The following is a 27,954-nucleotide window of genomic DNA, read 5'->3' on the forward strand; positions in this document are numbered from 1 at the left end:
CCTGACTCTCAGTCTGAAGAAGGGTCTCAACCTGAATGGTCACCCATTCCTTCTCTCCAGAGAAGGGTGGCACAGCGGTAGAGTCGCTGCCTTACAGCGTTTGCAGCGCCAGAGACCCGGGTTCGATCCCAACTATGGGAGCTGACTGTACGGAGTTTGTACATTCTCCTCGTGACCACGTGGATTATCTCAGAGATCTCCGGTTTCCTCCCACTCTCCAAAGACGTCCAGGTGGGACCGCTGGGTTCCGCAGGGTGTTGAATGTATCCTCAATAAGGATTGTAACATAGTTGTATAGTAGTTTATTATGGATACATGTTTGTATTGTATTATGGTGGTGGGTTCTGGCTTGTTTTATTGTAGTGTCAATATTATTTTTAATAATTGAATAAATTTTTTGATTAAAAAAAACAAAAACAAAAAAAGACGTCCAGGTTTATAGGTTAATTGGATTGGTTTAAGTGTAAATTGTCCCTAGTGTGTGTAGGATAGTGTTAGCGTGTGGGGACCGCTGGTTGGCCCGGACTTGGTGGGCCGAAGGGCCTGTTTCCCTGCTGTATCTCTAAAAAAAAATGCTGCCTGTCCCGCTGAGTTACTCCAGTGTTCTGCCTGTCTAATAAGATACAGCTCTTGTTTGCGCTCACGGAGATTGCAAGGCCTTGGGGAGAATATCTTTCACAACGTTAGTGAGTCTGAAGAAGGGTTTCGACCCGAAACGTTGCCTATTTCCTTCGCTCCATAGATGCTGCCTCACCCGCTGAGTTTCTCCAGCATTTTTGTGTACCTTTGATTTTCCAGCATCTGCAGTTCCTTCTTAAACATTGAGTTTAACACCAGCTCTTTTCCAGATAATCAGGGAATAAAATAATCATCTCCATTCCATAATTGTGCTTCCTGTCATTTCACTTTCGTCCCTCTGCAAATACTGAACTACAAGGCCTAGGATTTTGACTCAATAATACAGGCCAATAATTTCCAGCAACTGGTAGTCTGGCACCTCCTTTAATCCGGACAAAATTACGAGAGTGCGCTTGAAATTCCCCCCCCGCAAACATGGCGCCTAAATAGAGTGAGGCGGCCGATCCCGACCTCATCGGGACTTCCGCGGCCGATCGGCGGGTGGAATTTGCCCCCTGCGGCCGGGGCTCTGGAACTCTGGCCCGGCTGCAGCCGGCAGATCCGTTCCCATCGCCGACTTCCGAGGCCGTCGTTGCGGGCCAGTATCTCGGCACCCCCCCCCTACGGCCGCCTAGGTGGAATGTTCCGGTACTGGTGGACTCCTCTCAGACGCTGTGACCTCTGTTGGTCCAGCAACACGGGTAATCCAGAAAGGCTCTGGAACCAAGGATGCTGGAAAACCGGTGGTGGGTTGGTATGTGTTCTGAAGGATTGCAGAAATGAGGCTTACAATGTCAGGTGCCGAGACATTGAGTGTGTTTGCCCATCCCTCATGCATTGCAACAGTCAGCTTGTCTCGGCCACTTGGGGGACTGTACCTTCAGCCACAAATCTTGATAGGACTAGAGGTCACAGCCTCAGAATTAGAGGACGTTCTTTCAGGAAATATCTCTTTAGTCAGAAGGTGTTGAATCTGTGACATTCATTGCCACAGAAGGCTGTGGAGGCCATGTCAGTGGATAATTTTAAGGCAGAGATAGATTCTTGATTAGTACGGGAGTCAGAGGTTATAGGGAAAAGGCAGGAGAATGGGGTTAGGAGGGAGAGATAGATCAGCCATGATTGAATGGTGGAGTAGACTTGATGGGCTGAATGGCCTCATTCTACTCCTATCACTTATGACAACTAAACAACCGTGTCAATCTTCATCTGCATGTCCTGGAACAACTTAATATCCATCACTGAACCAGGGTCAGTGAAATGCAGTGACACAGCTGGTAGAGTTGCTGCCTTTACAGCGCCGGAGACCCGGGTTCGATCCTGACTACGGGTGCTGTCTGTGTGGAGTTTGGACGTTCTCCCCGTGACCTGCGGGGGTGTTCCGGGTTCCTCCCACATCCTGGATTGGAAAAGCAGGTCCCTCTGTGCCACCAGCAGCTTATGCTGAAGTGGACGGACATGGACAGGATAATGAGGATGGTACCAAGAAAGGTGGAGGGGCAGGTAGTGTATGGAAGAAAGGACGGGAGATCATGTTGCAGTTGTATAAGACATTGGTGAGGCCGCATTTAGAGCATTATGTTCAGTTCTGGGCACCATGTTATAGGAAGGATGCCGTCAAGCTGGAAAGGGTGCAGAGAAGATATATGAGGATTAGTTTTAGTTTAGAGATACACCGTGGAAACAGGCCCTTCGGCCCACCGAGTCTGTACCGACCAGCGATCCCCGCACACTATCACTATCCTACACACTAAGGACAATTTACAATTTTTACCAAAGCCAATTATCCTACAAACTTGCATGTCTTTTGAATGTGGAAGGAAGCCGGAGATCCCGGAGAAAACCCACGCAGTCACGGGGGGAACGTACAAACTCCGTACAGACAGTCAGGATGGAACCCGGGTCTCTGGCACTTGAAGGCAGCAACTCTACCGCTGTGCCACCGTGCCACTCTGCATTTGAGTTTGACTTGCTTGTATTATCTGATTTGATTGGATTACATGCTTTTCACTTTACCTCGTGACAATAATAAACCTAAATCTAAAAGAATGTCATAAGTTCATGCGATAGGAGCAGGATTAGGCCATTCGGCCCATCAAGTCTACTCCGCAATTCAATCATAGCTGATCTATCTTTCCCTCTCAACTCCATACTCCTGCCTTCTCCCCGTAACCCCTGACACCCACACTAATCAAGAATCTATCTATCTCTGCTTTAAAAATATCCATTGACTTGGCCTCCAATGAATTCCACAGATTCACCACCCTCTGACTAAAGACATTCCTCCTCATCTCCTTCCTAAAGGTACGTCCTTTTATTCTGAGGCTGTGACCACTGGTCCTAGACTCTCCCACTGGTGGAAACATCCTCTCCACATCCACTCCACTACCCAGGCCTATGGGACCCACACAAACATACAACGATCCAACATTATCCCAGATAATAAATACATATTTATTTAAGCATCATTTTCACAAAGACAGTTTCCTGAAGCCCACCTCAGGAGGAAATACATCAAGAGAAGACAGAAAATGCTTGTCGTGTTTTTTTTCCCCAATTTCCATTCACTTTAACAAAAATATTCACTTATCAGGTAAACTGAACTTTTTATTTTAATTTGTAAAGAAAAAGACATCTTAAATCCCTTAATATTCTTTCCTACTGGTTAACAGAATTATAGTCTACTTTCACCACAGTGCTCACACGGCACTGAAAATAGATATATTTTGTAGGTATGAATTCAGTACTTGTTGAGGCAACATTTGAAACACAATACATTTACATTTGTTACTTGGCATAAAACCAATGGCATTACAATATTTTAAGACAGTTGGTGTGTTTTTTTCCCCATCACAGAGTTCCAGCAACAGTGTTGACAGTACATATTCATTGAGTACAAAAAAAAAACCCACTGCTAAGAGGTGCAGGGTAAGAGGTGAAAACCAAACAAACAGGCCAACTTAACAAAATGTACAAATCCTAGCCCACAAACTTCTTCCATTCAACAAGATAAACAATGTGGTAATAAATAAGGAGCAAATCACCTGCAAAATATCTCAAAACGTCTTGTGGAGATGTGGTTTGAGTGTGTGTAGTCGACGTGAACCATGGAGGGCGGAGGTTGTTGGTGTTCTGGAAGGCCAAGGGCTATGTTGGGTTTGAGTAGACATGCACTGTACAGTCCGGGCAAGGGTGCAATGGATACAGACCCAATGGTCGGGGGAGTTGGGGTGGGAAGAAAGGGACCTTTTCTTCAGAACACAGAGGGAGCCATCAAAAGTCCGCCAGCTGGATGTCACTTCAGGTCCAGGATCTCGTCGTCAAACGATGGGTTGTGATGAAACAGACCGGTGGGTATCGGGTTCTCCATCTTGGCTGCTGTTGTGTCGGGGTCGGAGCTGGTGGATAGATGATGCTCGGGTTCCGGCTCCGTATCCATGATCTCCGTAAGGATCCTGCAACAAAATTACACACAAAATGATGGAGTGACTCAACGGGACAGGCAGCATCTCTGGAGAGGAGGAATCACGTTTGGTATGTGATCCGGGCTTTGTCATTGGGCAACGAAGCGGGGAGGATGGTTTAAGAATCTTTCTCAGCTTTCTCCCGTAGTCGTTCGTATCAAGTTTCTTCACATTCGATGTTATATTTCACAAGTTATTGATACTTAAAGGTTTAAAAAAGCCAACTTTGAAAATAATAACTGGCTCTGCAGTGAGGGGTTTCCAGCAGTTGGTTTAGTGATACAGCGGGGAAAAAGGCCCTTCGGCCCACCGAGTCCGCACCGACTAGCAATCCCCGCACACTAGCACTATCACATATATATATATAGATATATATAGATATATATAGATATATATAGATTTATATATATACTAGACCAAGTGCAGACCCGTTGGGTCTGTTTCCCTAACGGCGTTTGCGGGGGGGGGGGGGGGGCTGCGGCATCACACTCACATTAACCACCCCCCAAACACACAGGTAGGGGGAGGGGAGGTGAGAAGAGGGGAGGGAGGGGAGAGGAGGAGGAGGAGGAGGAGGAAACGGGACAGATTTGGGAGGGAAAGGAGAGCGGGGTAGGAGGTGAGAGAGGGGGAACGGGAGAGAGACGTGGGGAGGTGGGGATGGGGAGGGAGGGGAGGATGGAGGGAGGGGGAGAGGGGTGGGGGGAGAGAGGGGAAGGAGTGGGGAGAGAGGAGGGGGAAGGGGGGAGAGAAGAGGAAGAGTGGGGAGGGAGGAAGAGAGGGGTAGGGGGAGTGATGGAAGAGGGACAGAGGGGTAGGGGGAAGGGGGCGGGGGGGAGAGAGGGAAGGGGGTGGGGTAGAGAGGGAAGGGGGGTGGGGGAGAGAGGGAAGGGGGGTGGGGAGGGTTGAGGAGAGGGAGAGGGGGAGAGGAGTGGGGAGGGAGGGAGGGAGGGGTAGAGGGGTAGCGGGAGTGGTGGAAGAGGGACGGGGGAGTGGTGGAAGAGGAACAGAGGGGTAGGGGAAGGGGTGGGGGAGAGAGGGGAAGGGAAGGGAAGAGAGAGGGGTGGGGGAGGAAGAGGGGTGGGGTAAGGGGAGAGAAGTGGAAGAGTGGGGAGGGAGGGGTAGGGGGAGTGGTGGAAGAGGGACAGAGCGGTATGGGGGAGGGGGCGGGGGGAGAGAGGGAAGGGGGTGGGGTAGAGAGGGAAGGGGGCGGGGGAGAGAGGGATGGGTGGGAGAGGGAGAGGGGTCAGGAGAGGGAAACATAGAAATTAAGTGCAGGAGTAGGCCATTCGGCCCTACGAGCCTGCACCACCATTCAATATGATCATGGCTGATCATCCAACTCAGTATCCTGTACCTGCCTTCTCTCCATACCCCCTGATCCCTTTAGCCACAAGGGCCAGATCTAACTCCCTATTAAATATAGCCAATGAACTGGCCTCAACTACCTTCTGTGCCAGTGAATTCCAGAGATTCACCACTCTCTGTGTGAAAAATGTTTTTCTCATCTCGATCCTAAAAGATTTACCCCTTATCCTCAAACTGTGATCCCTTGTTCTGGACTTCCCCAACATCTGGAACAATCTTCCTGCATCTAGTCTGTCCAAACCCTTAAGAATTTTGTACGTCTATAAGATACCCCCTCAATCTTCTAAAATCTAGCGAGTACAAGCTGAGTCTATCCAGTCTTTATTCATATGAAAGTCCTGACATCCCAGGAATCAGTCTGGTGAACCTTCTCTGTACTCCCTCTATGGCAAGAATGTCTTTGAGCATTGGGCATTGTGACATCACACGATGGAACGTTCACCAGGGGCTGGGGCTGCTTCTATGGGTGAGAAGCCAGTATTTTTTGAAATATTGGGGGGAGGGGGAGGGGGAAGGATTTGATTAAAAACGTGTACATAAACACGACGAAATGTAATGAGGAGCGGATACTTAGAAAGAAAAGTGAAATCTCTACCGAAATGGAAAAGATGTTGGCGATTCTGCGTCTGGTTTCGGAGTTGCAGTGAATCAAAGGAAGAAATGCAGCCGGCAGCCGTCCATGTAAATGGATCCATTCCGATTGGACATCTACGAGCATTGGGCATTGTGACATCACATGATGGAAACGAATCAAAAGGCAGAAAGGCAGCCGGACGGACGGCAGGCGACAGGCACAGACTTTTACATAATAGACTAGACCAAGTGCAGACCCGTTGGGTCTGTTTCCCCAACGGCGTTTGCGGGGGGGGGGGGGGGGGGGAAGAGGGGAGAGGAGGAGGAGGAAACGGGATAGATTTGGGAGGGAAAGGAGAGCGGGGGAGGGGGTGAGAGATGGGGAGAGAGATGTGGGGGAGGGGGGATGGGGAAGATGGGGAGGAGGGAGGGAGGGGGAGAGGGGTGGGGGAGAGAGGGGAAAGAGTGGGGAGGGAGAGTGGAGGGGAAGGAGGAGAGAAGTGGCAGAGTGGGGAGGGAGAGGGGTAGGGGGAGTGATGGAAGAGGGACAGAGGGATAGGGGGAAGGGGGTGGGGGGGAGAGGGACGGTGTGGGATAGAGAGGGAAGGAGGGTGGGGGAGAGAGGGATGGGAGAGGGAGAGGGGTGAGGAGAGGGAGAGGGGGAGGAGAGAAGGGGAGAGAAGTGGAAGAGTGGGGAGGGAGGGAGGGGTAGAAGGCTAGCGGGAGTGGTGGAAGAGAGACGGGGGAGTGGTGGAAGAGGGACAGAGGGGTAGGGGAAGGGGTGGGGGAGAGAGGGGAAGAGAGAGGGGTGAGGGGAGGGAGAGGGGTGGGGTAAGGGGATAGAAGAGGAAGAGTGGGGAGGGAGGGGTAGGGGGCGTGGTGAAAGAGGGACAGAGGGGTAGGGGGAAGGGGGTGGTGGTAGAGAGGGAAGGGGGGTGGGGGAGAGAGGGATGGGTGAGAGAGGGAGAGGGGTGAGGACAGGGAAACATAGAAGCATGGAAATTAAGTGCAGGAGTAGGCCATTCGGCCCTTCGAGCCTGCACCACCATTCTATAAGATCATGGCTGATCATCCAACTCAGTATCCTGTACCTGCCTTCTCTCCATACCCCCTGTTCCCTTTAGTCACAAAGGCCACATCTAACTCCCTCTTAAATATAGCCAATGAACTGGCCTCAACTACCTTCTGTGGCAGAGAGTTCCAGAGACTCACCACTATCTGTGTGAAAAATGTTTTCCTCATCTCAGTACTAAAGGATTTCCCCTTTATCCTTAAACTGTGACCCGCTTGTCCTGGACTTCCCCAACATCGGGAACAATCTTCCTGCATCTGACAAATGCAATTCAGGACTTTTCTCTTCACCAGCAAAGTCAGAATGACGGTTAGTGAAGAATTCGAATAATCGCTGAGCGTTCAGATGCTGCGCGCGCCTCCTGCACCAAAGGGGGGGGAGCGTGTGTCGTCACACACAAAGATCTTGTTGCGGAGAACTCCGCTATAAGATCTTTGGTCACATACTAAGCATGCGCCTCCACAAACAGATGAGCGACTTCTTGAATGGAGAGCGCGTGGCTGCCTCCACAAACAGTCACACACACTGAGGACCCGCCCCCACAAAAAATATTGTGTGAGGAAGGGGAGGAGGAGGGTGGAGAGGGAGAGGGGGAGGGGGAGGGGGGGGAGAAGAAGAAGGGGAGGAGAGGATGGGGGAGAGAGGTGAAGGGGGGGGAGGGATTGGAGCGGGCGTGCATGAGTCGAGAGAAGAGAGAAGGGCAGAGAGAGAGAGGCTGGTACAACAACAAAAATGCTGGATAAACTCAGCGGGTGCAGCAGCATCTATGGACCGAAGGAAAAGGGCAACGTTTTTGGCCGAAACCCTTCTTCCGGTCAGCCGCAGAGTTTATCCAGCTTTTTTTATGTCTACCTTCGATTTTCCAGCATCTGTAGTTCCTTATTAAAGACAGAGCCTGCACCACCATTCAATATGATCATGGCTGATCATCCAACTCAGTATCATGTACCTGCCTTCTCTCCATACCCCCTGATCCCTTTAGCCACAGGGGCCACATCTAACGCTCTCTTAAATACAGCCAATGAACAGGCCTCAACTACCTTCTGTGCCAGTGAATTCCAGAGATTCACCACTCTCTGTGTGAAAAATGTTTTTCTCATCTCGGTCGTTAAAGATTTACCCCTTATCCTTAAACTGTGACCCCTTGTTCTGGACTTCCCCAACATCTGGAACAATCTTCCTGCATCTAGCCTGTCCAACCCCTTAAGAATTTTGTACGTTTCTATAAGATACCCCCTCAATCTTCTAAAATCTAGTGAGTACAAACCGAGTCTGGGGCTGATTCTTCGGGTGAGATTCCAGTTTTTAAAAAAATATTTGGTGGGGGGGGAAGAATTTGATTAAAAATGTGTACATAAACACGACAAAATGTAATCAGGAGTTTCTATAAGATCGCCCCCCCAATCTTCTAAAATCTAGCGAGTACAAGCCGAGTCGTCTATCCAGTCTTTATTCATATGAAAGTCCTGACATTCCAGGAATCAGTCTGGTGAACCTTCTCTGTACTCCCTCTATGGAAATAAAAGATTTGAGCATTGGGCATTGTGACATCACACGATGGAACGTTCACCAGGGGCTGGGGCTGGGGCTGATTCTATGGGTGAGAAGCCAGTTTATTTTTGAAATATTGGGGGGGGGAGGGGGGGGGAAGGATTTGATTAAAAAAGTGTACTTAAACACGACGAAATGTAATGAGGAGCGGATACTTAGAAAGAAAAGTGAAATCTCTACCGAAATGGAAAAGATGTCGGCGATTCTGCGTCTGGTTTCGGAGTTGCAGTGAATCAAAGGAAGAAAGGTGCCGGCAGCCGTACATGTAAATGGATCCATTCCGATTGGACATCTGCGAGCATTGGGCATTGTGACATCAAACGATGGAAACAAATCAAAAGGCAGAAAGGCAGCCGGACGGCAGCCGGACGGAAGGCACGAGAGTTTTATATATTAACTAGACCAAGTGCAGACCCGTTGGGTCTGTTTCCCTAACGGCGTTTGCGGGGGGGGGGGGGGGGGGGGCTGCAGCATCACACTCACATTAACCTCCCTCCAAACACACAGGTGGGGGGAGAGGAGGTGAGAAGAGGGGAGGGAGGGGAGAGGAGGAGGAGGAAACAGGACAGATTTGGGAGGGAAAGGAGAGCGGGGTAGGAGGTGAGTGAGGGGGATGGGGAGAGAGACGTGGGGGAGGGGGGATGGGGAGGGAGGGGAGGATGGAGGGAGAGGGGTGGGGGGTGAGAGGGGAAGGAGTGGGGAGAGAGGAGGGGGAAGGGGGGAGAGAAGAGGAAGAGTGGGGAGGGAGGAGGAGAGGGGTAGGGGGAGTGATGGAAGAGGGACAGAGGGGTAGAGGGAAGGGGGCGGGGGGAGAGAGGGAAGGGGGTGGGGTAGAGAGGAAAGAGGGGTGGGAGGGAGGGAAGGGAAGGGAAGAGAGAGGGGTGGGGGGAGGAAGAGGGGTGGGGTAAGGGGAGAGAAGTGGGAGAGTGGGGAGGGAGGGGTAGGGGGAGTGGTGGAAGAGGGACAGAGCGGTATGGGGGAAGGGGGTGGGGGGAGAGAGGGAAGGGGGTGGAGTAGAGAGGGAAGGGGGGCGGGGGAGAGAGGGATGGGTGGGAGAGGGAGAGGGGTCAGGAGAGGGAAACATAGAAATTAAGTGGAGGTAGGCCATTCGGCCCTACGAGCCTGCACCACCATTCAATATGATCATGGCTGATCATCCAACTCAGTATCCTGTACCTGCCTTCTTTCCATACCCCCTGATCCCTTTAGCCACAAGGGCCAGATCTAACTCCCTCTTAAATATAGCCAATGAACTGGCCTCAACTACCTTCTGTGCCAGTGAATTCCAGAGATTCACCACTCTCTGTGTGAAAAATGTTTTTCTCATCTCGGTCCTAAAAGATTTACCCCTTATCCTTAAACTGTGACCCCTTGTTCTGGACTTCCCCAACATCTGGAACAATCTTCCTGCATCTAGCCTGTCCAACCCCTTAAGAATTTTGTAACTCTATAAGATACCCCCTCAATCTTCTAAAATCTAGCGAGTACAAGCTGAGTCTATCCAGTCTTTATTCATATGAAAGTCCTGACATCCCAGGAATCAGTCTGGTGAGCCTTCTCTGTACTCCCTCTATGGCAAGAATGTCTTTGAGCATTGGGCATTGTGACATCACACAATGGATCGTTCACCAGGGGCTGGGGCTGGGGCTGCTTCTATGGGTGAGAAGCCAGTATTTTTTTGAAATATTTGGGGGGGGGGGGGGGGGGCGGCGGCTGCGGCCTCACACTCACATTAACCACCCCCCAAACACACAGGTGGGGGGAGGGGGGGTGAGAAGAGGGGCGGGAGGGGAGAGGAGGAGGAGGGAAACGGGACAGATTTGGGAGAGAAAGGAGAGCGGGGGGAGGGGGTGAGAGAGGGGATGGGGAGAGAGATGTGGGCGAGGGGGGGATGGGAGAGGGAGGGGAAGAGGGAGGGAGGGGGAGGGGGTGGGGGGAGAGAGGGGAAAGAGTGGGGAGGGAAAGTGGAGGGGGTGGGGGGAGAGGAGTGGAAGAGTGGGGAGGGAGGAGGAGAGGGGGTAGGGAGAGTGATGGAAGACGGACAGCGGGATAGGGGACGGGGGCGGGGGGCGAGAGGGAAGGGGGTGGGGAGAGAGGGATGGGAGAGGGAGAGGGGTTGAGGAGAGGAAGGGGAGGAGAGAAGGGGAAAGAAGTGGAAGAGTGGGGAGGGAGGGAGGGAGGGAGGGAGGGGTAGAGGGGTAGCAGGAATGGTGGAAGAGGGACGGGGGAGTGGCGGAAGAGGAACAGAGGGGTAGGAGGAAGGGGTGGGGGAGAGAGGGAAAGGGAGGGGAAGAGAGAGGGGTGGGGGAGGGAGAGGGGTGGGGTAAGGGGAGAGAAGTGGAAGAGTGGGGAGGGAGGGGTAGGGGGAGTGGTGGAAGAGGGACAGAGGGGTAGGGGAAGGGGGCGAGGGGAGAGAGGGAAGGGGGTGGGGTAGAGAGGGAAGGGGGGTGGGGGAGAGAGGGATGGGTGGGAGAGGGTGAGGGGTGTGAAACATAGAAATTAAGTGCAGGAGTAGGCCATTCGGCCCTTTGAGCCTGCACCACCATTCAATATGATCATGGCTGATCATCCAACTCAGTATCCTGTACCTGCCTTCTCTCCATATCCCCTGATCCCTTTAGCCACAAGGGCCACATCTAACTCCCTCTTAATTTCCGATTGGACATGTGTGAACATTGGGCATTGTGACATCACACAATGGAACGTTCACCATTGGCTGGGGCTCCTGCAAAGGCATATGTAAATGAATCCATTCCGATTGGACATCTGTGAGCATCGGGCATTGTGACATCACACGATGGAACGTTCACCAGGGGCTGGGGCTGGTGCTGCTTCTATGGGTGAGAAGCCAGTTTATTTTGAAATATTGGGGGGGAAGGATTTGATTAAAAACGTGTACTTAAACACGACGAAATGTAATGAGGAGCGGATACTTAGAAAGAAAAGTGAAATCTCTACTGAAATGGAAAAGATGTCGGCGATTCTGCGTCTGGTTTCGGAGTTGCAGTGAATCAAAGGAAGAAATGCAGCCGCCAGCCGTACATGTAAATGGATCCATTCCGATTGGACATCTGCGAGCATTGGGCAATGTGATTGGACATCTGCGAGCATTGGGCATTGTGACATCACACGATGGAAACGAATCAAAAGGAAGAAAGGCAGCCGGACGGACGGCAGGCGACAGGCACACAGTTTTATATATTGGATAGATAGATAGATATATATATATAATTTCTCAAATTATTCTCATTACTGATTAAAAGTTTAAAAAAATCAAAAGACTTTGAATTAAAAATGACCAGCTTCAACTGATGATGTCACAATGGTTCGGCTAGCAGTGATCAGCTTCACTTACGTTCGGGACCGGCTTGAGTTTGAGGACCACCCTCCCGTGGGGGCTACGGGTAGGGAACGGGTGAGTTGGGGGAACCGACCCAATGGATCTGCACTTGGTCTAGTATTATACTAAAAGTCTTGTCTTGTTTGGACGTCTGCCTGTCTGTCTGTGTGCGTGCGTGCATGCGAGCGAGCGATCTCAAGGATGTATGGCAAAACGGTACACAATGGTGCGAAATGTTTGCAGAATCTTACTCAGCTTTTTCCCGTAGTCGTTCGTATCAAGTTTCTTCACATTCGATGTTATATTTCACAAGTTATTGATACTTAAAGGTTTTAAAAAGCCAACTTTGAAAATAATAACTGGCTCTGCAGTGAGGGGTTTCTAGCAGTTTCCAGTGATGATGTTCCAATGGCATCTCACAGTCATCCAGTCACAATGGGATCTCATTTACACAAGCTGCCGATACACAAGCTATGAGAGTGTTTTTACATTGTTGTAAGGAGAGGGATGTAGTAGGGGGGGGGGGGATCTGCTTCAGTAAAACAAATTGTAAATTGTCCCTAGTGTGTAGATGGGAGATTGCAACCTTCCCCTGGTCCATCTTGTTTCGACTAATGCAATCAACCTGGCGTGCACATACAAAAGATCAAATAGAACAAGTTGACCTACAACTTTAGGCTGTGCACACTATACGCAAGAAGAAGAAGTGTGAAGGATAGTGTTAGTGTACGGCGTGATCGCTGGTCGGCACGGGCACGGTGGGCCGAAGGGCCTGTTTCGGCGCTGTATCTCTAATGTCTAAAGACACGCGTCCAGTTGATGCTGGATTACCTGTCACTGCTGGTCGATCTCACGGCACCTTTCCTCTGCTGCTCTTCTGTTCCTTTCCGGGACCATTTCTTCTGTTTCGGACCACCATCAGATTTGGTGGCGGCGGAGTCTGCCGTCAGGCCTACAGTGGCAAGACGGACAATGTTGAGGTGTGAGCGGCAGCTTTGGGCTCAGCACAAAGACTGAAGCAGCCAACACTGTGAAGATGGTGGCGTCAGGAGCAGAGGCAGACTCACACACTAGCACAGCCCCCGTCTAGCAACTAATAACATCGCCAACTCCATCGTCCTGTCAAATCCCCACATTCACCATCATCGGCGGTAACTCGAAACAAGTATGACTGCCCTTTGGGACGCCTGTGCGTGACTTTGTTTAACGTGGGAGGGACTGGTGCACAGACAGCCACCACACGGTCCTTGACAGATCTGGGTCAGGATCCAGTGGCATGGAGTCCAAGAAGACCGGAGACCCTTTTCTGCTGCAGCCCTCATCCACCTTCCCAGCTGTTGTGACGCTCCACTAAGGTCAGCCATCATCCTCCGCCTGTTGCACCGTTGAGGTTTTGGTTGGATTGCTCTTGGTTGGAGAACTCCCCCTCGACCTTACCGCCATGGGTGGCCCTACCAGGAGCATAGCTCCAGACGGCATCGCTCTCAGGATGTCAGGTCCACACAAGCTTCTCCACCACGACAAGGTGATGAAATCCCTACATTACACACAGGGATGCCGCAGTCCCGCACAATCCCACAGTCAAATAAAAACATGTGGGTTAACAGTGTGTCATAGTCACACAGCGTGGAAACAGGCGCTTCAGCCCAACTCGCCCCTGCCGATCGAGATGCCCCTTCTAAGCTAGCTCCCATTTGCCCACATTTGACCCATATCCCTCTCAACATTTGCTCTCTAACGAGGAGTTCTTACCCAGCAACTCTTTGCGTGTTCTGCATGCAATCTCCTTGATCTCCATGCGTGAGAGTGAGAGCGAGTGGGTGACTGGCATCGGCGCAATGATGCTTGACGTGGGAGTGGTGACAACCCTGGGCACCAGAGGTGACTTCAGCGGCCGCTCGATGCTCCTTCCAACCAGGTTGCTGAGAGGAATCTTGTAGATGTGTTTCCACTGAATTTCCCCTTAAAATATAATACAAAGACACATCGTCAGTCATAAATTCATAGCGTTGTATAGCACGGAAACAGGCTCTTCGGCCCAACTTGCCCATGCTGACCGATATAGGTGAGCAGAATAAGGCCATTCAGTCCATCAAGTCTACTCCGCCATTCAATCACGGCTGATCTATGCCTCCCTCCTAACCCCATTCTCCTGCCCTCTCCTCTGTAAGTGATTTCACCCACCTGCCAGGGCTTGAGAGGATGCTGCCAGGACTCGAGGGCCTGAGCTACAGGTAGAGGCTGGCTGGGCAGGCTAGACTTTATTCCTATGAGCGCAGCAGACTGATGGGCGATCTTATAGAAGTGTGTGAAATCATGAGGGGGATAGATAGGGTGAATGCACAGTCTCTTACCCAGAGTCGGGGAATCAACAACCAGAGGACATAGGATTAAGGTGAGGGGGCGGGGGGTAAAGATTTAATAGGAACTTGAGGGGTAACTTTTTCACTCAGAGGGTTGTGGGTGTATGGAACGAGCTGCCAGAGGAGGTGGTTGAGGCATGTACTCTAACGACATTTAAAAAGACATTGGGTCAGGTACATTGATAGGAAAGGTTCCGAGGGATATGGGCTAAGTGCAGGAATAGACGAGCCATCTTGGTCGGAGTGGACAAGTTGGGCTGAAGGGCAACTATGACACTTCTCTCCTCACCTGTATCCACCCATCACTCACCAGGCTTTGACCTGACCCCAACTCCCTCCTAGCTTTCTCTCCTAGCTTTCTCCCCCCCCCCCCCCGAACCCCCGAACCCCCCTACAACAATCAGCCTGAAGAAGGGTCCCGACCCGAATCTTCACGATTCTATGTTCTCCAGGGAGGCTGCCTGACTCACTGAGTTACTCCAGCGTTTTGCGTTTTCCCTTCAAACCTTCCCTGCCCGAGAATGTGCTAACTTGGATAAGACAATGAATCGTATCGTGAAGATGTTTTTGAGATGGCCTCCATGTTCAAAAAGGCCTTGAAGTGATTTACAAACCTCAAACTCAATTTATAAAAAATGTCATAGCGTCAAGGAGGGAAACAGCACAGGAACAGGCCCCTCGGCCCATCCAGCCCATGTAGGTCAGCAAGCACCCATTTACACTCATTATACATGAAACATGTTTCATTAGTTTAGTTTAGAGATACAGCATGGTCGTCGTGGACTTGGTGGGCCGAAGAGCCTGATTCAGGCTCTTCGGCCCACCAAGTCCATGACGACCATCGATCACCGGTTCACACTAGTTTCAAGGTCATTTTATTGTCACGGTTAAATTTGAGTTACCGTACAGCCATACGAAATGAAAAGTTACAAGACACACAACTATATAAAAGTTGGCATAAACATCCACCACAGTGGATTCCCCAGGTTCCTCACTGTGATGGAAGGCAATAAGGTTCTATCTTCTTCCTCTTGTTCTCCCGCGGTCGGGGCAGTCAAACCATCCGCAGTCGGGACGATCAAAGCCCCCGCAGCCGACGATCGAAGCCCCCACTTTCTCATCCACTCCCTACACACTGGGGCCAATTTACAGAGGGCCAATTAACCTACAAACCCGCACGCCATTGGGATGTGGGAGGAAACCGGAGCACCCGGAGGAAACCCACGCAGTCACAGGGAGAACGTGCAAACTCCACACAGATGGTACCCAGCCAGGATGTAATCCTGGTCGCTATAGCTCTGAGGCAGCAGCTGCACAAACCACCCCAATCTTTGTTGAAGTGAAACGTAAATGATACACATGTTCACAAGTTATAGGAGTAGAATTAGGCCATTCGGCCCATCGAGTCTACTCCACCATTCAATCAAGGCTGACCTCTGCCTCCTAATCCCATTCTCCCCAGAACCCTTGGACCCGTTCTAATGAAGAATTTGTCCGCCTTGAAAATATCCACTGACTTGGCCTCCACAGCCCTCTGTGGCAATGAGTTCCACAGATTAACTACCCTCTGACTAAAGAAGTTCCTCCTCACCTCCTTTCTAAAAGAGCGCCCTTTAATTCTGAGGCTATGACCTCTGGTCCTAGACTCTCCCACCAGTGGAAACATCCACTCCACATCCACTCTATCGATGCCTTTCATTATTCTGTAAGTTTCAATAAGGTTCCCCCTCAACCTTCTAAACTCCAGCGAGTACAGGCCCAGTGCTGTCAAACGCTCATCATATGTTAACCCACTCATTCCTGGAATCATTCTTGTACATCTCCGCTGGACCCTCTCCAGAGTCAGCACATCCTTCCTCAGATGTGGGGCCCAAACATGGCTGGAATAAGTTCGAGATGCATCCCCAGCCAGGTTACTCCCTTGCATGCAGGTCCCAAAAGTGGATCTACAATTACTTATTACAGTCGCTTCACTCTTGCAAACCTCCACCGTGGACGGCTCGGTGGTAATCATGCATAGTTTTTCCACTCGAAGATTGACATAAAATGCTGGAGTAACTGAGCGGGACAGGCAGCATCTTTGGAGAGACGGAATGGGTGACGTTTCGGGTCAAGACCCTTCTTCAGACTGAGCTCTCCAGAGATACTGCCTGTCCCGCTCAGCTACTCCAGCATTTTGTGTCTATCTTCGATTTAAACCAGCATCTGCAGTCCTTTCCTGCACAGAGTATTTCCACTGACTGGTTATCAAGCAACATGAAGCTTTTCGCTGTACCTCGGTACACTTGATAATGTTAGTGGTGCAGCGGTAGAGTTGTTGCCTTACAGCGAATGCAGCGCCGGAGACCCGAGTTCCATCCCGGCTACAGGTGCTGTCTGTACAGAGTTTGTACGTTCTCCCCGTGACCTGCATGGGCTTTCTCCGAGATCTTCAATTTCCTCCCACACTCCAAAAACGTACAGGTTTGTAGGTAAATTGGCTTGGTAAATGTAAAAAAAATTGTCCCTTGTGGGTGTAGGATAGTGTTAATGTGCGGGGATCGCTGGTCGGCGCGGACTCGGTGGGCCGAAGGGCCTGTTTCCGTCCTGTATCTCTAAACTAAAAACTAAACTAAACAAGTTGGAGGGTCTGAGAGATAACTGGTCAGCTGTGAGCCAGCATTTTGTGCCTATCTACGTGTCCCTAGATGGAGTATGTAACTGCTGCAGACACTGTTTAGTGCTTTTGAGTACTTAGCCGAGGTACAGTGAAAAGCTTTTGTTGCGTGCTAACCAGTCAGCAGAAAGACAATGCATGATTACAATCGAGCCCTCCACAGTGTACAGATACACGATAAAGGGAATGGTCTCCAATGAGGGAGATATTAGCTCAGGGTTGCTCTTGTGAGCCTTACTTGTGAGGTACTGAATTCAGCAGTGTCATCTTCACTTCCCGAGTAGGGGAATCGAGGACCAGAGGACATTGGTTGAAGGTGATGGGGGAAAGATTTAATGGCAACCTGAGGGGTAACTTTTTCACGCAAAGGGTGGTGGGTGTATGGAACGATGTGCCGGAGGAGGCCATCCCGGGAATTAACCCGGTGAACCTACTCCCTCAATAGCAAGAATGTCCTTCCTCAAATTAGGAGACCAAAAAAACTGCACACAATACTCCAGGTGCGGTCTCACCAGGGCCCTGTACAACTGCAGTGGGACCTCCTTGCTCCTAAACTCAAATCCTCTCTCAATGAAGGCCAACATGCCATTAGCTTTCTTCACTGCCTGCTGAACCTGCATGCTTACTTTCAGTGGGACCTCCCATTGACACCCAACATCGAACACAGAAATGTCCAGAAACTATTTCCCCATCTCATAAAACATAGAACAGTACAGCACAGGAAGAGGCCCTTCAGCCCACAATGTTTGTGTTGAACATGATGCCAAGTTAAACTGATCTCATTTGCCTGTACATGATCCCTCATAGACTCTATTCCCTGCACATTCATGTGCCTCTTTAAAAGCCCCTTAACCACCACTGTCATACAGTATCTGCCTCCACCATCTAGGCCACTTGGTGTGTAAAGAACTTTAAAAACTCTCTAAAACTCTGCTTCTGGAAAAATAACCTTTTATTTGTGGGCAGGAAGGAACTGCAGACGCAGGTTTAAATCGAAGATAGACACAAAATGCTGGAGTAACTCAGCGGGACAGGCAGCATCTCTGGAGGGAAGGAATGGGTGACAGTTCGGATCGAGACCCTTCTTCAGTCATGATGTCGGGGGAGTGGACGGTACAGAGGTAAGGAAGTGTATAGATAAGGATGTGCAGGGTGTGAAAACAGGACAAAAGGAATGGAGATGAAGGGAAATGTAGAACAGATCATTGTTAGATGGGAAAAGGAAACAACAAAGCAAACAGAGATAAAATGTAATCGAGGACGGACAGTCTTACTGTGATTCACAGTCTGAAGAAGGGCCTTGACCCGAAACGTCACCCATTCCTTCTCTCCAGAGATGCTGCCTGTCCCGCTGAGTTACTCCAGCATTTTGTGTCTATCTTTTATTTGTGGGCTTCAATTTCGCATGTGGTGCCTGATTGGAGATGAGAGACTGGCGTTGGCAGATGCAAGACGTTTTGGATAATCCCAATTGTGTGGCTTGCTAACCCTGGGCCAGGTATAAAGTGGTTGAGGAGCAAAGGGTCCTTCTGCTGTAACCACCACTGGCCTGAAAATTCTCGCCCCTTATCACCAGAGGTTCATGATGACTGATGCCCATTTTTGGCGCAGCGAGTAGAGTTGCTTTCTCGGCACCAGAGACACTGAAGGATGGCACGGCGGCGCATCGGTAGAGATGCTGCCTTACAGCGCCCGAAACCCAGGTTTGATCCTGACTACGGGTGCAGTCTGCACGGAGTTTGTACGTTCTGCCCGTGACCACGTGGGTTTTCTCCAGTTTCCTCCCACATTCCAAAGACGTACAGGCTTGGAGGTTAATGGCCTCGGTAAAGATTGTAAATTGTCCCTAGTGTGTAGGATAGTGCTAGAGCACAGGGATTGCTGGTTAGTGCGGACTCGGTGGGCCGAAGGGTCTGTTTCCGCATTGTATCGCTAAATTAAACTAATAATGTCCATATCCAGGCTATTCAAGTGTTCATCTAGATAATTCTTCAATGCTGTCACAGTCTCTGACTCTGTCATCTGCTCTGCAGTACATTACAAGTTCCTATCATTCTCTATGTTGGAGTCTGAATTGGCAACATTTTGAGTTTAATGTTTCCAGCCTTATCTTTGAAGCACAAAACTGCAGAGGCTGGAAACATGAAAAAAAAATCAGTAATGGCTGGAAAATCCGGTTTCCTCTCACACTCAAATGGCCTGTTTCTGCGCTGTTTCTCTAAAATGTAAACGTCTAAAGTCTGATGACGAGGGCCGAAGCAAGATTGAGGAAGCGCAGCTCATCTATCATCTGGGGGATATCCTATCAGCAGCACTCAGCATCAAATTGTACCAGACTTGCCATTTTTGCCTGCCATCCTTGTTTCCTTTCTCTCTCATTTGTACGTTCAGGTTAGCTTAGGACGGAACTACAGATGCTGGTTTAAACCGAAGATAGACACAAAATGCTGGAGTAACTCAGCGGGACAGGAAGCATCTCTGGAGAGAAGGTATGGGTGACGTTTCGGGTCGAGACCCTTCAGACTGAAGAAGGGTCTCGACCCGAAACGTCACCCATTGCTGCCTGTCCCCGCTGAGTTACTCCAGCATTTTGTGCCTATTTCAGGTTAGTTTAGTTTAGTTTAGTTTAGAGATAGAGCATGGTAACAGGCCCTTCGGCCCACCAAGTCCATGTCAACGATCAATCACCACCTTCTCCCACCTCCTCATCCATTCCCTACACACTGGGGGCAATTTACAGAGGGCCGATTAACCGACAAACCTACACAGCATTGGGATGTGCGAGGAAACCGGGGCATCTGGAGGAAACCCACGTGGTCACGGGGAGATCGTGGAAACTCCACACAGACAGCAGCCGAGGTCAGGATTGAACCAAGTTCTCTGGAGCTGTGAGGCAGCAGCTCTACCAGCTGCGCCACCTGCTCAGTGCATTGAAGATCATCCTGAATATATTGAATGGAGGAGGGGGTGGCATAAGGGTGTAGAGGTGGTTTCCCTGAATGATGCCTGGATTAGAGGGGATGTTAGCTACATATCCTCACTTAGGGCCTCAGTGCAGGGGTTCATTTTATTTCAGATTTACAGCACCTGCAGTTTTGTTTCAGATTTTGAACAATGTTCATGGTCACCATTATCTAAATCATCACCTAATCTCCACATGTAGCTATTTTTGAATCTACGCTTCTCGGCTGGCCACAGTGGTCTTCATGGCAACCGCACAGACCACTAACCTAATCACAGTGCCATCTCTCCCAAGTCCCCGGAGACAGTAATGACAAAAATAAATTCACAAGGATGCAAAAACAAGCCTGGCGTTGTCCGCCACTTTCACTTCCCTGAGTGGATCTCGTGGCCTCAATCCCACAAACCAAAAACACTCAGAAGGTCATAAGTGATAGGAACAGAGTTAGGCCATTCGGCCCATCAAGTCTACACCGCCATTCAATAATGGCTGATCTATCTCTCCCTCCTAACCCCATTCTCCTGCTCTCTCCACTACATCCACCTACATCCGTTGCAATGGGCTCACAAATCAATCCTTATATCCGTACGCTCCTCATCTCCTTATTCCACTACCTTGTGTCTTTTCATTCTCTGCCTTTGTCCAACCATCTTTCACTCAATACCTCACCTGTATCCCAAAGTATCTTGTACACACAAGGAACTGCAGAGGCTGGTTTGAAAAAAAAGAGACAAAGTGCTGGAGTAACTCATCGGGTCAGCGGAGTTAGCAAAGCCGGAACGGGGTACTGATTTTGGATGATCAGCCATGATCATATTGAATGATGATGCTGGCTCGAAGGGCCGAATGGCCTACTCCTGCACCTATTTTCCATGTTTCTATGTCAGGCAGCATCTGTGGAGAAGATGGATAGCCAACCTTTCAGATTGGGAAGAAGAGTCCCGATCGAAACCTCACCTGTCCATGTTCTCCAGAGATGCTGCCAGGCCCGCCGAGTTGTTCCAGCATTTTGTGGCTTTTTTTGGTGAAGTAGCATTTGCAGTTCTTTGTGTCTGAATACAGATTTTTCTTTTGAAAGACTGAAAGATACAGCATGGAGGCAGGCCCTTCGGCCCAGCGAGTCCACGCCGACCATCGATCACCCATTCACACTAGTTCTATGTTATCCCACCTTATCATCGAATCCCTACACACTTGGGGCAATTTATGATTACAGAGGGTCAATTAACCTCCAAACCCGCACATCTTTGAGATGTGGGAGGAAACCGGAGCACCCGGAGGAAACACACGAGGTCACAGGGAGAAAGTGCAAACTCCACACAGACAGCACCCGGGGTCAGGTTCGAAACTGGGTATCTGGGGCTGTAAGGCCGCAACTCTACTGCTGCGCCACTGTGTCACCCTATGCTGTGTAACAAGGTTAAGACTAGAGGCCAGGTGCTTAAGGTGAGGGGGGAAATATTTAATAAGAACCTGAGGGGTAACTTTTTTACATAAAGGATGGTGCGTGTCTGTAACGAGCTGAGGCTGGGACTATTGAAACATTTAAGAAACATTTGGACAGGGATAGGCTTAGGGTGGATAGGTTTAGAGTGATGTAGGTTTAGAGGACTGGTGTGGATGGGGCATGTTGGTTGATGTGGGCGCATTGGGCCGAAGGGCCTGTTTCCACGCTGTATGACTCTATGAGGGACAAATATAGTGGTGGCTATATGGAATGAACTTCCAGTCAGCTGGAGAGACAGGTACAATTACAATGTTTAAAAGGCATTTCAGTGTGTAAATGGATAGGAAAGATTCAGAGGGGCAAATGTAGGTAAATGGGTCTACTCAGGATGACACCTGGGTTAACATTGGCGAGTCGGGCCGAAGGGCCTGTATTCGTGCTGTATTACTCATCCAAAGTAACATTTATGCAACATTTAATCATTAAAAACCCTCTAAAAACTCATTGCTTCCGTTCCCTATCAGAATGCCAATCCTGCAGGCACCATTGAACATCAGAATAATTCCTAAATGCATCTAATTTACTTTTCGGGAGCCGTGCCAGGAAGCTGACAGGCCAAAAGGGGCAGGCAGGGATAAACAACGCGAGTGGTTTCATCATCGGATGTCAAACTATTTAATAAAAAATCTGAAAACTCAGCAGTTCTTATCCTAATGACTATTACAAAACTGCCCCACTCATGTCAAGGCCAGCAAGCCTTTATTTGGTTACGCTGCAGTAAGTAATAACTGTTAGTATAAAGATCTCAAGAACAAAATGTCTCCTCGTTTATTAATTAGTTCTCGGCACGTATTCCTTTCAAAAAGGCGCACAAACTTTAATGTCAACTTTGCAAAACATTTAAGATGGCATTTGGGTTCCTGGCATCTCTCTCTCTGACCTAGCCATTATTTACCTCTCAATCGACATCAATGGTCTTAGTCATAAATCATGAAACAGGCCCTTTGGCCACTACGCTAGTCCCACCTGCCTGTGCTTGGCCCATATCCCACTAAACACCATATCCAAGAGGGTTTTTTTATTATAGAGATACAGCACAAAAATCAGGCCCTTCGGCCCACTGAGTCCACGCTGACCGGCGATCACCCCGACCACTAGCAACTCTCCTGCACACTTGGGGCAATTTACAATATTGTTTTATCTCGCTAAAGCCAATTAACCTACAAACCTGCACGTCTTTGGAGTGTGGGAAGAAACCGGAGCACCTGGAGAAACCCCATGTGGTCACAGGGAGAACGTACAAACTCCATACAGACAGCACCCGTAGTCAGGGTCCAACTCGGGTCTCTGGCGCTGTGAGGCAGCAACTCTACCGCTGTGCCACTTTCTCCGGGTGCACCGCTTTCCTCGCTTGCTCTAAAGATGTGCAGGTTTGTAGGTTAATTGGCTTCTGTAAATTATCCCCAGTGTGTAGGATAGAACTGACCGCTGGTCGGTGTGCACTCGATGGGCTGAAGGGCCTGTTTCCACGCTGTATCTCTAAACTAAAACCATAAAAACTAAAGCAATGTTGATAAACATAAAGCAGGGCTCCTAATTCTGGAGTCGTAGCTGTGGAGACAATGTTGCTGCTACTGTGAAGAAGTCTACGCATACGGCCACGTGTAGGATAATAATGGCCATCCTCCACATAAACATGAGGCCAATTTGCACCATCGCCTTGTACCACCAGCTGGTTTATAATAGCAGCTCATTTAGCTGGAGCTGGAGATAGAATCGCAGAGTCATACAGCATAGAAACAGGCCCTTTGGTCCAACTCACGCAGGCTGACCAAGGTACCACATCTATACTAGTCCCATTTGCCTGCGTTTGGCCCATATCCCTCTAAACCCTTCCTATCCAAGTACCATGTACCTGTCCTTGAAATATTGTTATTGTACTTACCTCCTCTGGTACCTTGTTCCAAACACCCACTACCATCTGCGCTAAAATGCTGCCCTTCAGGTTCCTATTATATCTCCCCCCCTCACCCCTCACCTTAAACCTAAGAAACTCAGGTTATTGATTACCCTACCCTGGGTAAAAGTGTGCATTCACCTTATCTATTCCCCTTGCGATCTTATACACCTCGAAAGGATTACCCCTCATCCTTCTGCGCACCAAGGATTATAGTCCCAGCCTGCCCAACCTCTCCCTATAGATCAGGCCCTCAAGTCCCAGCAACATTCTCGTAAATCTTCTCTGCACGCTCTCCGGCTTGGCAACAGCCTTCCAACAACAGCGTGAGCAAAACTACTGGCCTGCTGAAGTACGTAAGTGGTTTGGCAATTCTGTTCTCTTGTTACGATGGATCAAAGAATGAGCAATATCTGTGAACACACCAAGTTCCAAATGGCTTTTAAATCCGTGCCAAAAGCACTTTTGAGTTCCTGCAGCGAATCGTCCGATCAGCTGAGAAGGTTATTGGCTGCAACCTTCCCTCCATTGACGAACTGTACACTGCAAGGGCCAGGAAGCGAGCGGGTACGATCATCTCTGACCCCTCTCACCCTGGCCATAAACTCTTTGAATCACTTCCCTCTGGAAGGCGAGTCCGGACTGTCAAAGCTACCACAGCCAGACATAAAAACAGTTTTTTTCCACGAGTAGTAGCTCTACTCAATAACCAAAAATCTGTAGCCTCCTTTTGCTCTGGTATTATATTTAATTCACATGTTTAATCAATAATGTTTTATTATTAATGTTTAATGTTTTATGTGTCATTCTTAACTGTCATTGTATGTCATATTGTCACTTGCGGACGGAGCACCAAGGCAAATTCCTTGTATGTGAATACTTGGCCAATAAACTTATTCATTCATTCATACACCGTACACCATTGAGGCAAACATGTCAATGCAACTAATTTTCATCCACAAATAAATGATTGGAAGACCGAATATCTCTCTCTCACCAGACCCCTGATGATTGAAAGATACAGCATGGAAACAGGCCATTCGGCCCACCGAGACCATGCTGACTATTGTCCACCCGTTCATAGTAGATCGATGTCATCCCACCTTCTCACCCAACCACTACACACAAGGGACAATCTACAGAGGGACGATTAAATTACAAACCGGCACATCTTGGGGATATGGGATGAAACTAGAGCTACAGGAGGAAACCCACCCAATCACAGGGAGAAAGTGCAAACTCCACACAAAGGCAGCACCTGAGGTTGGGATTGGAACCCAGATCTCTGGCGCCACCATGTCGCCCAATGGTGAACATTGCAGCTCTGGCCAGGCCCTTCTGTTTGCCTGGCTAATCTGCAGCATGCAAGAGCTGGTTACTTTAATTTGCTTTAAAGATACAGTGCGAAAATAGGCCCTTTGGTCCACTTAGTCCGCACTGACCAACGATCACCCTGTACATTAGCACCAAATAAACTAAACTAAATATATCGTTGCCTGATCTGCTGTGTCCTTCCAACATACTCTATCTTAATTTTAAATTTCCAACATCTGCAATTGTATATAAAAAATTAATTACACCAGGGACATATCTCGTCAATTGAGCCTGGAACGATTGCTTAGCTTGATTGAGAGGGGACTGTTGTAATTAAAATGCAAAAAAAGTTAATTTGGTCATAGCTTGCCCACTGGTCTCCACACTCAGTTTGTGTTCAAGGAGGGGGGAATGGGGGGGACTACTGTACTTTCAGCCATCATTTTATTTTTCTTCATATAAGGACACAAGTGCTGAAGTAACTTAGCAGGTCAGGCAGCATCTCTGGAGAGTAGAATTAGTCCATTCGTCCCATCAAGTCTACTCCGCCATTCAATCATGGCTGATCTATCTCTCCCTCTGACTAAAGAAATTCCTCCTTCCTAAAAAAACGTCCTTTAATACGAAGGCTATGACCTCTCCTACGAATGGAAACATCCTCTCCACACCCACTCTATCCAAGCCTTCTATGAGCCCCCCCCTCATTCTTCTAAACTCCAGTGAGTACAGGCCCAGTGCCGTCAAACGCTCATCAAACCTACTCATTCCTGGGATCAGTCTTGTAAACCTCCTCTGGACCCTCTCCAGAGCCAGCACATCCTTCCTCAGATACGGTGCCCAAAATTGCTCACAATATTCCAAATTCGTCCTGACCAGCGCCTTGTAGAGCCTCAGCATTACATCCCTGTTTTTGTATACAAGCCTCGTGAAACAAATGCTAGCATTGAGTTTACTTTCTTTACTACCGATTCGACTTGCAGATTAACTTTTTGGGAATCCTGCACCAGTGCTCCCAAGTCCCTTTGCACCGCTGATTTCTGGATTCTCTCCCCATTTAGAAAATAGTCTACGCCTTTATTCCTACTGCCAAAATGCATGACTCCACACTTTGCGACCCTATATTCCATCTGCCACTTCTCTGCCCACTCACAACCTGTCCAAGTCCTTTTGTAGAGTTCCTGCTTTCTCTACACTACCTGTCCTCCAACCTATTTTCGTATCATTCGCAAACTTGGCCACAAAGCCTTCAATCCCCTTGTCCAAATCATTAATATACAACGTGAAGAGCAGCAGCCCCAGCACCGACCCCTGCGGAACTCCGCTGGTCACTGGCAGCCGACCAGAAAAAGCCCCCTTTATTGCCACTCCATGCTTTCTGCCATCCAGCCAACCTGCTATCCATGCTAGTATCTGCCCTTTGATACCATGGGCACTCATCGTCCTTGGCAGCCTCCCGTGTGGAACCTTATCAAAGGCTTTCTGAAAATCTAAGTAAACAACATCTACTGACTCTCCTTTGTCTGTCCTGCTATTTACTTCTTCAAACAATTCCAGCAAATTTGTCAAGCCAGACCTCCCCTTCACAAATCCATGCCGACTTCAGCCTATTTTATCGTGAACTTCTAAGTATTCCATAACCGCTTCCTTTATAATTACCAACCATCGAAGTTAGACTAACGGGACTATAGTTCCCACTATTCTACTTTACTCCCTTCTTGTGCAGTGAGGTAATTTTGGCAATTTAACTTTAGTTGAGAGATACAGTGCTGAAACAGGCTCTTCGGCCCACCGAGTCAACACCGACCAGCGATCACCCCGTACACTAGCACTATCCTACACACACTAGGGACAAGTTACAATCTTTAACGAGGCCAATTAACCTACAAACCTGCACGTCTTTGGAATGTGGGAGGAAACCGGAGCACCCGGAGAAACCCCACGAGGTCACGGGGAGAACGTACAAACTCTGCACAGACAGCATCCGTAGTCAGGGTCGAACCCGGGTCTCTGCCATTGTAAGGCAGCAACTCTGCCGCTGCGCCACCGTGCTGCCCCTTACCTGCATCTAATTTATGAACTAATCCAGGGTTGCTGACTCAAACTGTCAAAGTAAAGCCAACTTGAATCAAGTTACTAGTTCGGAAGATTAAATGAATGCTGTAAATCGTGTCTGAAGGGTCCCGGCCTGAAACGTCACCTATCCATATTCTCCATGGTTGCTGCCTGACCTGCCGAGTTACTCCAGCACTTTGTGCCTGTTTTTGTACACTAGCATCTGCATTTCCTTGTACCTACACTATTTTTTTGCACTACCTGCGCAAAGAGAAAGCAACATCTGCAGTTCCTTGTTTCCACGCTGTAAATTGCCCCTAGTGTACAGCTGTGTGGTAGAATGTTACCAATGATCCCAGGAATGAGTAGGTTAACCTATGATGAGCGTTTGTCAGCACTGAGCCTGTACTCGCTGGAGTTTAGAAGAATGAGGGGGGGGGGGGACCTCATTGAAACGTACCGAATAATGAATGGCTTGGATAGAGTGGATGTGGAGAGGATGTTTCCACTAGTGGGAGAGTCTAGGACTAGAGGTCATAGCCTCAGAATTAGAAGATGTCCTTTTAGGAAGGAGATGAGGAGAAATGTCTTTAGTCAGAAGGTGGTGAATCTGTGGAATTCTTTGCCACACAGAAGGCTGTAGAGGCCAAGTCAGTGGATATATTTAAGGCAGAGATAGATAGATTCTTGATTAGTACAGTTATGGGGAGAAGGCAGGAGAATGGGGTTAGGAGGGAGAGATGAATCAGCCATGATTGAATGGTGGAGGAGAGTTGATGGGCCGAATGGCCTAATTCTATCACTTATGACCTTATGAATTTGGAGGTGTTGATCAGAATTTGGGGATATAAAGTTGTACAAATGGAAGATTAATGTAGTTTGATAGTCAGCAGGGGCTCAGTGGCTGAAGCATCTGTTACTGTGTTGTATGACTCTTACTTTATAAATCACTTTATAACTAAAGAGTTGGTAAGAGATTTAGTTTAGCTTAGTTTAGTTTGGAGATACAGCACGGTAACAGGCGGTTTGGCTCACCGAGTCCGCGCCGACCAGCGATCCCCGCACATTAACACTGTCCTACACGCACTAGGGACAATTTACAATTTTACCGGAGCCATTAGCCTACAAACCTGTACGTCCGATACACCCGGAGAAAACCCACATGGCCACGGGGAGAATGTACAAACTCCGTACAGACAGCACCCGTAGTCAGGATC

The 27,954-nt window shown here is 49.1% G+C and overlaps 1 protein-coding gene across 4 annotated transcripts in view; it reads right to left on the reverse strand.

The window, feature by feature from the left end:
• Positions 1 to 3,051: 3,051 nt before the first annotated feature.
• garnl3 (GTPase activating Rap/RanGAP domain like 3) overlaps positions 3,052 to 27,954 on the reverse strand; it is a 347,312-nt gene continuing 322,409 nt past the window's right edge. For all 4 annotated transcript variants that reach the window (XM_033049272.1, XM_033049275.1, XM_033049274.1 and 1 more), the window contains 3 exons: positions 13,739 to 13,948; positions 12,818 to 12,938; positions 3,052 to 4,073 (listed from right to left, as the gene is read on the reverse strand). In XM_033049272.1, the coding sequence (XP_032905163.1) occupies positions 3,914 to 4,073; positions 12,818 to 12,938; positions 13,739 to 13,948 (491 nt within the window). In that variant the 3' untranslated portion in view covers positions 3,052 to 3,913. The remainder of the gene's footprint in view (positions 4,074 to 12,817; positions 12,939 to 13,738; positions 13,949 to 27,954) is intronic.

This window comes from Amblyraja radiata, chromosome 32, assembly GCF_010909765.2.
Source record: "Amblyraja radiata isolate CabotCenter1 chromosome 32, sAmbRad1.1.pri, whole genome shotgun sequence".
Lineage (NCBI taxonomy): Eukaryota > Metazoa > Chordata > Chondrichthyes > Rajiformes > Rajidae > Amblyraja > Amblyraja radiata.